Source organism: Crocodylus porosus, unplaced genomic scaffold (assembly GCF_001723895.1).
Source record: "Crocodylus porosus isolate Cpor-Errol unplaced genomic scaffold, CroPor_comp1, whole genome shotgun sequence".
Classification (NCBI taxonomy): domain Eukaryota; kingdom Metazoa; phylum Chordata; order Crocodylia; family Crocodylidae; genus Crocodylus; species Crocodylus porosus.
This window is the reverse complement of record NW_017728920.1, coordinates 4807976-4822749: the sequence shown is the minus strand read 5'-3', so window position 1 is coordinate 4822749 and position 14774 is coordinate 4807976. Positions and strand designations below refer to the sequence as shown.

The following is a 14774-nucleotide window of genomic DNA, read 5'->3' as shown; positions in this document are numbered from 1 at the left end:
GGAGGTGGTTCAAGCACCTACATTGAACACCTTCAAGAGCAAGTTGGATACTTATCTTGCTGGGCTCCTATGACCCCAGATGTCTTCCTTCCTTTGGGAGTGGGGCTGGACTAGATGATCTTCCGAGGTCCCTTCCAGCCCTAATGTCTATGAAGAAATGGCCAGATCCGAAACTGAAATGAAACAAAGCCATTTCGCACAGATCTAGTTGTTTGGCTTGCTGGGAATGGGTGGAGCTACCTCGTGGAGCAGCTTCTTCTTCTTCTTTTTTTTTTTTTTATGGCCTGAGATCTGTGATGGCTGCTGCTGGTATTCCTTATGGATCCCTGAACTCTGCAGAAATGACAAGACCATTTGCTAATCCCTGTGACCTGCAACTCCCTAAAAGGGAGTGTGGGTCAAAAACTTGGGAGTTCTTTCTTTTTTGTGTAATTTGACTCTGCTCTACACTTTTAGAAGTGCTAGTGTTCAAAGGCTATCAGTTCATACAAGGTTTGAGCCTTGGAATGAGTAGTACATGGCTTCTTGTCCCATGGTTACGTGCTATAAGCATTCATGTTCAAGCACCTGGTAGCCAGAGAACTCAGCAGAAGTATCCCTGCATTCTTGTACAGGTTCCTTGTATCTGCACCTGTGCTAAAAGGCAGGCAAAAGACAAGCAATATACTGTAGAGTGAAAACCAACATAAATTAGCCTTCTGATTTTGATATATGCTACCTGAGTTTGTCACTCCACATAATGTATTGAACGGGACGGGGTGTAGGCAAAACATCTCAGTTGTGTAACTAAGGGAGGTGTGACAGGGGCAGCAGCAAAGAACAGAGAAAGCAAATTAGTACCTTACAGTCCAGTCTACAAAGTCGCCCTTCATGAGCTACCATGTCTCCAGGTGCTTGTAGAAAATAGGGCCGGAAAAAGCGTTCTTGCATAGGTTCTTTATCTCCTTCTGGCACTCGGGACCTAGTCCTGCAACAAAAAATGATACATGTGTGTTAAGAAGAAATGGATACAGTTTTTCTAAAATTTAGTGCAGGGCAGAAAGTGAGAAAATTGTACAGATGTTTAGTAGAACTAAAAAGGCAATACCCAAAACAGGTCTTAAGTAAATATAATAATGGCATAGTTTTTATTTAATAGGACTGTTAAATGAGCTGTATAATATAGCAAAGTAAAACTAGTCTTTTCGGGTGTTTTGGGGGTTGGGTTTTTTTGCAGTTTTGCAAATTCAACCATTTTTCCCCAGCTCCATTGAATCAATGACGACTGACTGACCACTACTACTGCTACTACTACTAATTTGCACTTTTAGTAGTATCTTCCACCTGCTGATTTCAAAACACTTGACAGACATCAGTGAGTTGAACCCTACTGGTACTTTGATTGGGAATTACTTCCTCCTCCCATTTTACAGATAGGGGGAGTGAAATAGAGGCCAACTCCCCCTTCCTTCCTTCCCTCTCCCTCCAAAAGATGACTTGTGATTTTGGCTGTGGTCACTGATACAATACATGAAATGCACCCATTTTTTCAGGTGTGTGCTCAGCTCGTACTAGATATTTCCATTGGGTACCAAATATCTAGAATCCCTCAAACATTAGCTACTTTGAAAACCTCGGCCTAATTGATTCACCAACAATAACACGGGTAGTCTATTATAGAAGCAGGAATAGAATTAGACATATTGTAGTTTTCATCTTCTGATTCTCTTTTTTGTGATTTAGACCAAATGAATCTTTGCCTAGCTATTATAAACCTCTTGTTCTGTACAATTACACAAAAAACCAAATTAAAGATGGATAAGATGAGCAGTGGTTGAATGTCATTAGAGCAAATTTTACTCTTCCTGGTAAAATTGTATAGTTTGGCTCTGGATCCACCAGCACCAGGAGATGACAATATATCACCCAACCTGAAAAAGACATCAAAAAAGCAACTTTGATGAATCAGAAATTGTACATTTATGTTTACAGCTTCATACTTCATTTTACCTGTGAGACTGAATAGTTGTTGATAATCGTCCGCGTACAGGAATAGTTTGAACCATCAAGTGGCCAGAGCAACTGATTCTCCCCTGAAAAATTGAATGAAAGTAGTATTAACTCTTGTTTGACAGTTTGTTCAGTTCCTAATTATTAAAGTTTGACTCCTGCAGTATACTATAGTATTTTTATACTGAAAAGAGTAAGAATGGATGACAATAATTATTAGTATCTCACAAGTGCTTTGACATAAAGGGCAACTGAATGACTGTGATTGTGTACTTTAGAGACCAGATGAGTAAAAACACAGGCAGATTTTCTGTATTTCTCCTGTACATAGTTTCTTCCACCATCTGCCAAAGCATCTGGTTTTGGCTATTGTTCCAAACAGAATATTGGACTAGATGTACCAGTGATCTGATCTGACGTGGCCATTCCTAATTACATATCTTTCTAAACTTGAAGCAGCTACATAGGTGTGAAAGAAAAATCCCTTTACCTGTGGATTGGCAGCCATAATTGTATAGTTTCCATCATCATCATTTGTAGTATCTTCAATATGTAAAGAACATGTTCCATCTCCTTCTCTCTTCATCTTGAAATGGTTATTCTTCTTTGAAATTTGCTTTCCATCCTTGAACCAATATACCTGAAGTGAGCCCAAAGATAGACAGCTATTGAAATTTGCTCTGCAGTTGGAATTACGAATAGGCAATGTGCAGATAAAAATAACTTGTTTCTTGAGCAATTCCTATTTCACATGCACAATTTGTAGATCTTTTAAGATACGGTATAGAATGTTTCAGTGCTGGGATAATGTTAGTTAACTTCACAGAAATATAGATTACTTGGTTTTGTTTTGTTATATGCATTTGTGAATGTCACCAAATCAGCCCACATATCTGAAATAGATTAGATCTTTATATTTTTACAAATTTTGTTTTCCTTAGACTCAAGGGGTTCTATTGATGAGTCTATGCAAAATTGCTAAGCTTAGCTTGTACTCAGCAATGGTACAAGATGTTACTATTTTAACTGTTTTGGAAAACCTCTTATTTGAGAATTATCTTCGCAGAACAACATTTTTGTAAATGTGTCTCTGCAAAGGTGATATCCAGGAATACGTAGTTAAACTACATCTGACTGAAAGTATCACCTACCTTGGGCACTGGTATTCCAACAATTTTGCAGGTGAATGTAACAGGAGATCCTTCCATGACCCGGAAATGCTTGAGCCTCTTGTCAAAGATTGGTGCTATGCACTTGCCTGTAGGGATTTCATCATGTTGGATTTCATCATCTGATTCATCCACTGGGGTGCGTTCAAGACGAAACTCTATTTCATTCATCAGTCTCTGCTCAAAGTTTGAAATCTTGTACTCCTGCACAATGATATTGGCAATGCACTGACCTTGATTATGCTCAAATATTTCTAATTCCTTGTTGTCTTAAACTAAATGTCATAAGAGTGAATTTTAAAAAAATAAAAAAAAAATTCACAGGCGGAATTAGTGCTTTGTGAAGCACCTGACACTCATATGTTTAGAGGCTTAAACTGTACTTTTGAAATGCATTTTTTTTTTTTTTTACAAACTTTGGACTGATTTTTCAAAGGAGCCTTAGGCAAATTGTAAAGAATTGTGCACCTAATTTCTTAGGCTGCTCTAAAAATTTAACCTAAAGAGAATGCAAAAAATTTAAGAAAATAACTGCAATTTTCAAGAGTTTGTTTTTCTAAACTAGTGTAGGAGTAATTGGGCTTCTGGCCTACTTGACTAGAAAAACAGACAGAGACCAGAAGTGCTGATACTGCTTATTTCAGTTATGTGTTTTGAGATAAGGAATCCTGCATGCCTTGGGTTATCCTTAGTTTATCTTGATATATTACCCTGTGCACAGATGGTTTGTTTAAGTAAACTTCCTAAATTTCTGTGTAATTTACTATTGTTTTGTTTCTCCAAGGTTGTATTTTTTTATCTCTTTCTCTGTCTTAAGTATAAATATACTTGTAAACTTACAGAGTCTGAGAAATCCTTCGAAACAAAGAAGTGGGTGATTCCCCTTGCTGTATGGAATTCTCTCTGTGATCTCAGTATAGCCCTAAATAAAGAAAAGCTGGCTCTGTCAGTTCTGATTCAACCACAACGCGAAGTTTGATTTCTTCCACACTAGTCATATGCTAAATATATAAAATGGCAACATTTAATATAGTACCTTAAGTCACATTTATATCTCCTAAAGCATGAGGTGATCAGCCCTGACAATTTATTCTCTACATCATATTGCTATTTTGTCCCTAGTCTACAATCTCTGACCTGTTTTGGTAGAGGTTGTGTATTCTTCAGTTGATGTATATGTTTGTTTTAGAAGTTATGTGTAATAAGGTGCCTGTTCCTTATAAGGAGTAGATGTGAGGGATTGTGGTGGCATGAGTTCTGTATGAATGAGACTTCTTTCTTCTTCTTCTGCTTTCTCTTTTTCCACTTCTCTCCAGTGCCACCTTCAGGGCTATTCTTTCCAAAATACAGACTTGAAGTAGAAGCTAAAACTAGAGTGTGTCAATTATATACTGGAGCATTTGGTCTTATTCATAAGCCACACCCATGATTGCACCCCGGCTTCCTCACTTCTTAGAAGGGACAGACTACTTTGTTACACTACGAAATATGATAATATCTTTCCTGTAACAACTGAAGATTGCCTTTCAGATGAGACAAGCTCAGCCAGATAGAGGCTCTTTTATGTAAATTTACTGTCTGTAGTCTAGGGTCACTTTTACAGCCCCCTTGTGTCTCAAAAATATCTTAACAGACTGCCTGTAGATTCCTCTGTGACATGAAGGCCCCAAGATAACCAACCTCTGGCATTTCAGCACCATCTTCTAAAAATCTTATACAGGTTGCCTTTGCTTTATGTGGGTTCTGTATGTGCAAATTTGCTCTTATGTGATGACCCATTTTATACCAAAAATTCATTGTATGTGAGGTAAATTTACCCTTATGCAATCCGTGTGGTGGGAGCCCACAGTCAGCTGCTTTGTGTGGTGCTTTGTGGAAGGGATGTGCACCAAAATATAGTCTCCTGTGTGGATCTGTGCTCCTCACTTGTTGTCTGTGACCTGTGTTTCTGTAGTTGCCATCCCCATTATGACAGTGCCCTGTGCTTGTGTGTACCATCTGTCTTTGGTGAGTACTCAAACGGTCTTGTAAAAGTGGTAGAAATAGGTGTGGGGGTCAGTACAGTCAAGGTCTTGGAACATATTCCTATTTGTTACATTGTAAAGTTGGATCCCTTTATGCGAATTTGAGTTACGTGCCGTTTTCCAGGAATGCATGTACAGTATGAAGCGAGGGAAACCTGGATGGAGGGTACACTAGGGATATGAGGGATTGTGCCATGGCGTGCAACATTCTGCCTCTCCCAACCTAAGAGCAATTGCACCAGCTAGTACCTTAACCTATAACTTGTGTGGGAAGGTGAACTGACACATGACTACCTGGGATTGAGGGTGAGGAAACAGAGTGTCTGGGCTCACTAATCTTTGGTCTCAGAGTACAGAAGGCATGCACAGAGAGGTGAAGTTAGCCACTAGGTGGTGGCATCTATTGTTTTAGTTGGTTAGGTTTGCTCTCCGGCAGATTAGTACCAGCTGGCAGGCAGAACATATCCTTACAGAATTTCCATCTTGTTTAAGTTTTTTCTTTCACAAAGTATGCCTCAGCAAATCATTCTACACCACAGGCCAAATTCCCATCTCAGTTACAGCCATCTAGTCAGGAGGTATTCTGATTTCAGAGCTGTGTTGTCAATCATATTTCCCTTCAGGCTACAGGTGTTGGCCCTTCACACAAGTCTACCAGGACAGTCAAACAATTCATTTATTTTCTGAATTGGGAAAAAGATTGATGGGGAGAGTAGAGTAAATCTGTGATCTGTGTATTTTGAGAGAGAAAGCTTTACCATTAAAAGGTTACACTGTCATTTTCCCTTTCCCTAGATTCTTTCTTAAATTAAAACATCTAAGTTCTCTTGCAAAGAGCAATTCTAAGCAGATATCTGTCTCCTTCCTCTCCCCCTTATAGCTTATTTTATACTATATAAATCACATATTTGCTATGAGAACTTCTAGGAACTGCCTTGGAATTCTTCTGGTAGCTCTGAAGAGCAAAGAGCAAAAGTTTTGTTTTTGGCAATAAGAATAATCCACGGGGTTGCATTATTTGGGATCTCCTTACTTTCCAGTGTGCGGCCTAAGCATACCTGGCCTTATGTTCCTTTCGCTATTTTGAGATTAATTAAGGGATGATTAAGCTAGCAATAGTTCTCCGCTTCATCATCTTGTCACCATGAAAAAGAGCTGGAACAAAACTGGAAGTATGGCATGAAATCATTTTATTTTTTTAATTTAGAAAAAATGACTTTCACATATTTGCCAAACATTCTAAACTTCCCACAAATTATTTTTATTATTTAGATTTATATTCTGCCGTATCCAGTGTCTTACAATAACAGACTAACAACCCACAAGATCAGATGCAACACCAAACACCCCAGCTGACACCCTAAGACTGAACCTCCACCTCATCCCAGCCACCTATTACCCATGAGAGCAAACTCTCCAGCCCATCCCAGCTGCTCAAATGATGTCAAGCGTCTCTTTTCTAAAAAGAATAGGCCTAGTCTCTTTATTCTCTTCTCATATGAAAGTGCCTCCACACTATCAATCTGTGTTGCTTTTCCCTGTACCTTTTCTACTTCTTTTATATCCTTTCTAAGGTGTGGGAACCAAAACTGGGCACGGTATACAAGGTGTGGATGCACCAAGAATTTATAAAGGGGCATAATGATAGTTTTCTCTTTGTCTACAATTCCCTTCCTAACAATTCCTAATGTATTGTTTGTCTTTTTGATGGCAGCTGAGCACTGAGCTGATGTTTTTAGTGAACTGTCCACGATGACTCTGAGATCTCTTTCCAGTGTGGTAACAGCTAATGGAGAGCCTATCATAGTTTATGTATAGTTCGGGTTATTTGTGTCCATGTGCATCACTTTACATTTATCTACATTGAATTTCATCCACCATTAGGTTTCCCATTCGCTCAATAGTATCAGATCCTTCTGTAGTTCCTTGCAGTCCTCCTTGGTCTTTACCACATTGAATAATTTTGTGTCATCTGCAAATTTGGCCACCTTGCTACTCACCCTCTTTTCCAGATCATTTATGAATATGTTAAACAGCAGCGATGCCTACACAGATCCCTGAGGGATCCCACTGTTTACTTCTTTCCATTCTGAAAACTCACCATTTATACTCATGCTTTTATTTCTATATTTAAACCAATTTCTAATCCACAAATGGACCTTACTTATAATTCCATGACAACCTAACTTTGCTAAGAGCCTCTGCTAGAGATGACCTTGTTAAAGGAGTTTTAAAAGTCCAGATATACTGTGTTAACTGGATCACCCTGATCCACCTGCTATTGACATCCTCAGAAAACTCTAGTGGGTTGGTGATGCATGATTTCCCTCTGACAAAACCATGTTGACTCCTTCCTAGCAAATCATGTTCATCCATATGCTGAACAATTCTTTTTTTATTATTGTTTCTATCAGTTTTCCAAGAATGAAAGTTAGATTCATGGGCTAGTAGTTCCTTGCAACCTCTCTAGAGCTTTAAAAAAAAATATGGGAGTCTCACTGTCCATCCTCCACTCCTTTGGTACCAAGGCTGTTTTTAGTGAGACTAGCAATTTCCAAACGGAGCTTATTTTGAACACTAGGGTGAATGCCATCAAATCCTGGTGATTTTGCTACTGTTTAGTTTATCACTTTCCTCTGCGACTTCATCTATTGAAACCTCAGTTTGGTTCAGCTGCACTGACTTGTACCTAAAGAGGAATGGATCTAGTGAGGGAGTCTCCCTAACATCCTCCCAAGTGAATACAGATGCAAAGAAAACATTTCGTTTCTCAGCGATAGTTCTGTCATCCTTTAGCATCCCTTTTACACCCTGATCATCTAAAAGCCCAACTGACTCCCTGGCAGGCCTTCGATTTCTAACGTATTTAAATAATTTTTTATTGTTACCTTGTATGTCTCTAGCAAGTTTTCCTTCAAATTCTTTCTTTATTTCTCTTACTATTTGCCCTCAAAACACTCCAGCAAGTTAGGGAAATGCTACTCTCCTCCCTGTACAGATACTGGAGTGCATATTTTGTAAGATATTTGTGCATTTATGGGGCTGCAGGACTCGGGGAAGGATCAGGTGACCAAGCAAGGGCTTAGGTAGGAGATATGAAGGCAGAAATAAGATATAGTAAATTCATGAAGTATCTTTACTTCAGGAATACAATTCTGAACTATATTTGATGGTGAAGGAGGATGGAGAGTGTTAAGACTTCCTGGAGTCGAAGAGCACTTGGCCCACAACAATCTGGAGCCCTGAAATTTTAGAAGGTGGGGAGTTGGACTGCTGGAGCCAATAAATTCTGAATCTCCATCTAGTCAATTTATCCTTAACACTGGATGGAAGAGTCAGACCCAAAAGAGCAGAGCTGTTAGATCAATTACCACTCTTTCAACCTCCAGTGGGGCCAACACCGAACAACAGAAGTCTTCCAGTTCCTGCACAGTTAAGCAGGAAGTCTTCACAGCACTCCCATGTTCTGCTGCTCTTGGACCCAGAACTTATGCATGACAACACAAGACACCAGCTAAACATTTACTTGTGTGTTACCAATTTTTTTTTCAAAGGAAAATTTGAAAATAAAAAATGCTAGTGACAAGAAGAATTTATGGGGTAATAAAGACTGCACAATGAAATTGTACCTTAGATACATCCTCAGCTGTATAGGTGAAGATTGGGGAATCACTGCTTGGTCCCTGAAGACTGCGGGCCAGTTTTTCATCATACGATGTTCTCTAGCAGAGGGAAGTAATGGGATTAAGAGGACAGGAAAAACACTTTAAAGGCAGAAATCTAAAGAGTTGGAGCTGATTTCGGGAAAAAAACCCCCTATTTTAGTGGAGCTTAGTGGTAACAAATACGGAAAGACAGGAGAATCTGCTACTTGTTATAGAGTCCTGTGATATTTTAATATCTTATTTCAAGCTTGTTGCTATAGAAATAAGTATAAAAAGAAGGTAATTTAAAAAACAAGCACACTGAAACTGTTCTACTATATAGTCAAGAATACGATGGGGAACAAGTCTGCTTAAAGAGGCCACTCCAATGTTAATCATGGACAATTTTTCCCATGTGTTTTCTTTTTTTCTTTTTTTAAAGTAGTGATATGCAAACACAAGTGTTTGTTGTTGCAGTACTAAGGCCCTGAACTTGCACTGTGATCCAGGCTGAAAGACAGCTGGGCCCACCTGGAGCCCCAGAACAGTCAATGAGGCTTTATGCAGATGCTGCATTCTGCCCCCTCAGATGACAATGCAAGGTAATAGCTGAGGTTTAAGGTCAATGAGGACACTGAAGTTTTGAAAATCTGGCTACTTCATTTAGTTGTCTAAATAGGACTGGACGCTTGGCTGGTCTGAAAATCCACCCCTTCATTTGGAACTGCATTGAAATGTTAAGCTGACTAGCAATGGTAGGAACACTAATGTAGGCGAGGCACAGGCATTCTAAGAAGTCTGCTGCAATTTAGCCCTAGTAAAAATTTTTAATAGTATAAATGTTGTCAGTTGATCCAGGCTATGTTGTTTTTATCAAGCAGTATATATATACTGCTTATCCCAGTGTAGTTTTACTCCAGATTTTTCCCAGAATAATTTTACTATGACTTCAGGATAAGTTGCACCAGTAAAGGGCTATATGTCACGTCCCCTTCTTGTTTACACTAGTGAAAACAATTCCATTGCTGTCAACACACTATGTGTTCAAGCCTTAAGAGTCTGTTTCTAAGCATTCTCTTGAAATGTCCCTTAGTTTTAACTGTTTTTAAAAACATGACTGCTGTCTCCCCTTCACTTTGAGAGGTGCAGTTGTTCTTATGAGTCTTCATCTTGCCTTGGGCAAGGAATCATAATGCTAAAATATTGAACATCATCTTTAATATCATTCTTCTTATTGGAAGCAATCTTGGAATTATTTTATTTCCTATAGATGAATTAAAACGTATCTACTTCTGTTCTATACAGTGAAAAATTAAATAGGAACCAAGAATTTAATAAGATCCCAGCCAATCAAATAGAATATCCAGTCAAACAACATCAAAAGCATAACTCGCCACAAACTGAAAATTCTCAGATGTAGATGAGAGGTAAAAAAAAGAGAACATGAATAAGGAATATAAAAAGGACAGAGGGTGCCTGTACACCCTATGGGGTTTAATCCTCGTTAAATTTAATTTACAAAATTTAAACTTTATTTATTTTGGAGTATTGCATCAGTGTTTGCATGCACTAAGTTTTCAAACGAATTACGCCTGGTCCACAGCCAGTGCCGCAGGAAAGTAGGGATAGTCCAGTCCTGGCCCCCTGACCTGGCCCCCTCCCAACCTGTGCTCTGCCACAGAGCTGTGGGAGCACGGAGCTGGCACACACCACAAGAAAAAAAGAAAAAGCAACAAACGAAGCAATTTGAAAGCAGAAGCAATTCAAAGGGGTGAACTAAAAAAGGTCGTAGTGCCATCTGGTGGACAAAGAGGCTCATTACATGTTTTTGAGTGCCTTGTGTTTGCACGCAATAAATCCATGGATGTGATGCTTTATTCGCAGCAAGCCAAACTAAACTACATCTAAGGAGTTTTACTTTAATGCACTAGAAAGACTTTTAAAGCATCCAGAAAACCTGCTCATGCAAACAATCATGCCATTTCAGCGCAAGAAATGGCAAAAAACATGGCATGTACAAAGGCCCAGAGATACCAAAGACAGATCAGCTGAAACAGATGCCTTTCCTGTGAGCAGAAAAACAGAGCATGAGAGTACCAGTAAGCTGTTTCTCATTTGGCAAAGCCCATGCATGAGGACCCTCATCTTACAGCATTCTCCAGTTTGGTCCTGACTCAACCTATGGTTTGAGAGCAGAGCAGATAAACTGTATCTGCCAGGAAAGAATATAAAGCAGGGGTGTTCTCCACAGATCAGGAAATTTGATGGCATGGGAGCAGTGGCAATTAATATTGCCACCCTTCCCCTGCTGCCAAATTCCCTAGCCCTGCCTGGCCAGGTAGGGGCTAAGCTATGTCCCCTCTCCTGTGCAGACAAATCAGGCTCAGTTGCACTCCATCTCCCTCATGTAGCTGGATCAGGTTCAGGCCACAAGCCTTCTCCCACACTTCCTTTGTGAGGCCAGATTGGGCCTTGCCCTGCCCACCCTGTGTGCTGGAATAGGCCTACTGGCTGGATTTGGCCTGTGGCTGGACTGGCACCGCCCATCCAGCCCACAGGGCAAAAATTTTGAGCAAAAATATTATAAAGCAACAGGTGGCTGCTCAACTACTTAAGACTCAGATTGTTAAAAGTTTTATGAATTAAGAATGATACCCTGAATTTAATCCTGTTTCATCTGGATAACTTGCTTTTGGAATTTTGTTTATATGTTTTATTTAAAATTACCTCTATATGCTAACCTTCCAGGCAGATCTAGGCAAAGCCCATTTTAGAGGAAGATTTTTATATTGGCTAAAGCATTTGTGAGTATAGGTTTTTTAATGAGGTCTTGTGGTGTGAATTGGTGTTTTTTTGGGACTGTATAGGAAATGGCTCTGACTCATTAATGAATGGATGTTTTATTGGTGGGACAGTAGAGTGCATAAAGAGGGACTGGTCTATGATCTGCTGGTTGTTATGTTTGTTTTTATAAGCTGTTATTTTAAGTTTCTAGTATGGAGTCTTTGGATAAACTCTAGGCCTCTTGTATCCTGAATATTCTTATAAAGTATTCACTAGGGAAAGGGAATCATAAATATGCATGTGAGGGCTATGAATAATGGCACAATTACTTAAACAGCTGTAGCTTTACGCTTTGTACTAAAAATAAACTAGCACCCACAATGCTATCTATGCCTCAAGACACACCCAAATAATATTGCTGCATAGTCCTTCATTGAAAACACCATTAATATGTAGGTATAAATCACAATTCTAAAGTCTACAAGGCATCTGTGGGCTTAACTAATCACACCCTAGTACTGAACCTTCAGCTCTAACTTAATTCTTTATTACTGTAGGTTTAAGTCTTTTAATTTTACTGTAGCACAAGGGTCTGTGACTTGATTACCTTTTCCCTATCAATTATATGTATATTGTCTGTCTGTCTGTCTATGGATTAGTTACCCATATTACAGGTAACTTTGCAGGTTGGCTACTGATGAAAGAGGCTGGACCTCTTATTTGCTTGCACTTCAAAACCCCAAAGCCCCAAAAACAATTATCGCAAAGACCAACTTGCTACCTAGGACAGTACAACATTGATTCTCACCTATGCCATCTGGGAAGAATAGAGAGGTGGGAGGAGAGTGGCATGCAAATTGGCAGCAGGTCTTCTAAAATTTGCTGAATTCTTCAGATTTCCCTCCTGCCTATACCCTATATTTATAGATGGCTGGTATATTATTATATTCTACTAAATTACTTCTGATTTTATTTACATTTCTTTGTTTCACTGAAACCTTTGGAACCAGACTGAACCAGTTTTCTTGAGGTTGTTAAAGATGTCAGTTAGTTGGCATTTTTGTTTCTGTGAAAAACACGCTTTTGGAGGTAAGGTTTCTTATCTCCTCCATTATGGAACAGCGCTTGCCCCCATCCTGCTTTCACTTCTCAAATGTATGCTTTTCCATAAACAAGGCTGCTTTTTACTCTGTGGTTCATGCTATAGTTATTTTTGCTTAGCTATGCTTCTGCAGCTTGGCCTAGGCCCCTTGAAAATAGCCAAGGCTGGCAACACTATCTATCTTTCTGTCGGTTTGTCTGTCTGACTGTCATTGTGGATTGCCAAGGAAATACTGTTGTTAAGTTACAAGTTTTGTCCAGATAATAAGAGTTGTTCCCATTGAAATGGAACTTTTAGGAAGCCTGTGCAAGGAATTGATGTTTTTGTTTTGATTGTGAAGTGGAAAAATGGAAAAAGACATTGATCCATATGAAAGCAAATGTAAAATACTGAATTATTTCCTGGCTGAAACAAATAGTTCATTTTGTTTGAGTATGAAGTATTCTAGTCAATCCTCTTGTTTTAGGCACTCATGAGAAAAAACAAAGGAAATGAAGGGCTACACTCACAAAATTGCTGGAGCTGGCCATGCTCTCCTCTATCCAATAGTCCGGTAGTTAGAGTGTGCATTCAGGATGTTGGATGGTTATTTGTGGGTATATTGTTGTTATTATTGGTCCATTTTGCATAACTAGCTGGACATCTACTAGAGCAGGAACTGAAACTCAGGTGCCCTCTCCCCCAGACTAGAGTGCTGTTGTTTTACTTGCTCCAGAACTGATCCCTTTCTGCCTCCATGCTCTCAAGAAGGGAGTTTCCCATCTTATAAGTGTGCTGCTGGTTACTACTGCCCAAGTGTAGCACCCTGCACTTGTCAGTGTTGAAGCGCATCCTGTTTTTGCTAGCCCACCCCTGTAACCTGTCCAAGTTTTGCTGCAGTCTTTCCCTCCCTACTAGTATGCATACCTCAACCCGAATTTTTGTATCATCAGCGAATTTAAAAAAGGTGCTTTTCACCCCTTCATCCAAATCGCTGATAAAGAGATTGAGCAGCACGGGCCCAAGGACTGAGCCCTGGGGGACTCCGCTGCCCACTTCTCCCCAGGTTGAATATGACCCATCCACCACCACCCTCTGAGTGCAACGCTTCAGCCAATCTGCAATCCATCTGACTGTGTAGGCATCAATGCCACACATGTAGATGCCTACCCAGGTTGGGCTTACTCTAGAGTAATTTATTCTAGAGTAAACCCACTTCACAGCATTTGCATGTCTAGACATACCTGCTGAGGAGGTAATTGGGTTTCCATATATTAGTTGACCACCCTAACGTCCTCCTCCTATAGTTTTGTGAAGTCTTCCCCCCTTCCTTTTTTTCCCAGCTGATAGTATTCAGCAAAATCAGCCTGAATTCATAAACAGTTTGGTTTGGCTGATACTCCAATTTTTGTTGAATTAATTTTTTTGACAAAACATTTTTGCTCTAGTGTCACATCTCTAATAAGTTTCACAATTAGTTTGAAGGGTGATTATGATTAAAGTATTTGGTAAACATGGCAAATTTTTACTTTACCTACTTGATCAAATTATATTCATTAGCAAAAACTATGTTTTTACTTCTCCCAGCATTGCCAGTAAACATAGCTGTGGAAGACTATATGGTCATCTATTCTGCCTCATGCATCATCAGCAAAATTACCACCTATATTCTGAATCTAGAATTCTTTATTGTTGGTGATGAATGATGTGCTGGATGAAGCAGAAGGAGTGCATCTGGATTATTAGATATCATGCTGAGTGTGCAGTGCTGACAGTTAGCAAAATCTTGACTTTTAAGCTGAACAATTTTCATCTTGAAAGTCACTGCTGGATAATAAATAGGGGACCAAAACATAAATACCTATGGAATCATTCTTGTGTTTATAACCATACTTTGGATAGTAATATAACATAATAGTAGCACTTTGCAATTCTGCTTATCACACCTTTCTTTCATTCTTGATATTGAAGTACAGCACAGATTATATGTACAGAAAGCATTTTTCCTACTCATAAAATTCTAAAATACAGTTCAACTTTCTGAACCAGAAAAATAGTATAGAACACTTTTTATGAGGAAAAA

General features: G+C 39.2%; 1 protein-coding gene across 3 annotated transcripts in view; it reads right to left on the bottom strand.

Annotated features, from left to right (window-relative positions):
- MYPN (myopalladin) overlaps positions 1-14774 on the bottom strand; it is a 90026-nt gene that overhangs the window by 21589 nt on the left and 53663 nt on the right. For 2 of the 3 annotated variants that reach the window (XM_019538483.1, XM_019538484.1), the window contains 4 exons: positions 3141-3362; positions 2480-2629; positions 1990-2072; positions 841-967 (listed from right to left, as the gene is read on the bottom strand). In XM_019538483.1, coding sequence (XP_019394028.1) covers positions 841-967; positions 1990-2072; positions 2480-2629; positions 3141-3362 — 582 coding nt within the window. Of the gene's footprint in view, positions 1-840; positions 968-1989; positions 2073-2479; positions 2630-3140; positions 3363-8811; positions 8905-14774 lie in introns of all 3 variants that reach the window. The other variant, XM_019538482.1, reaches the window with a different exon arrangement.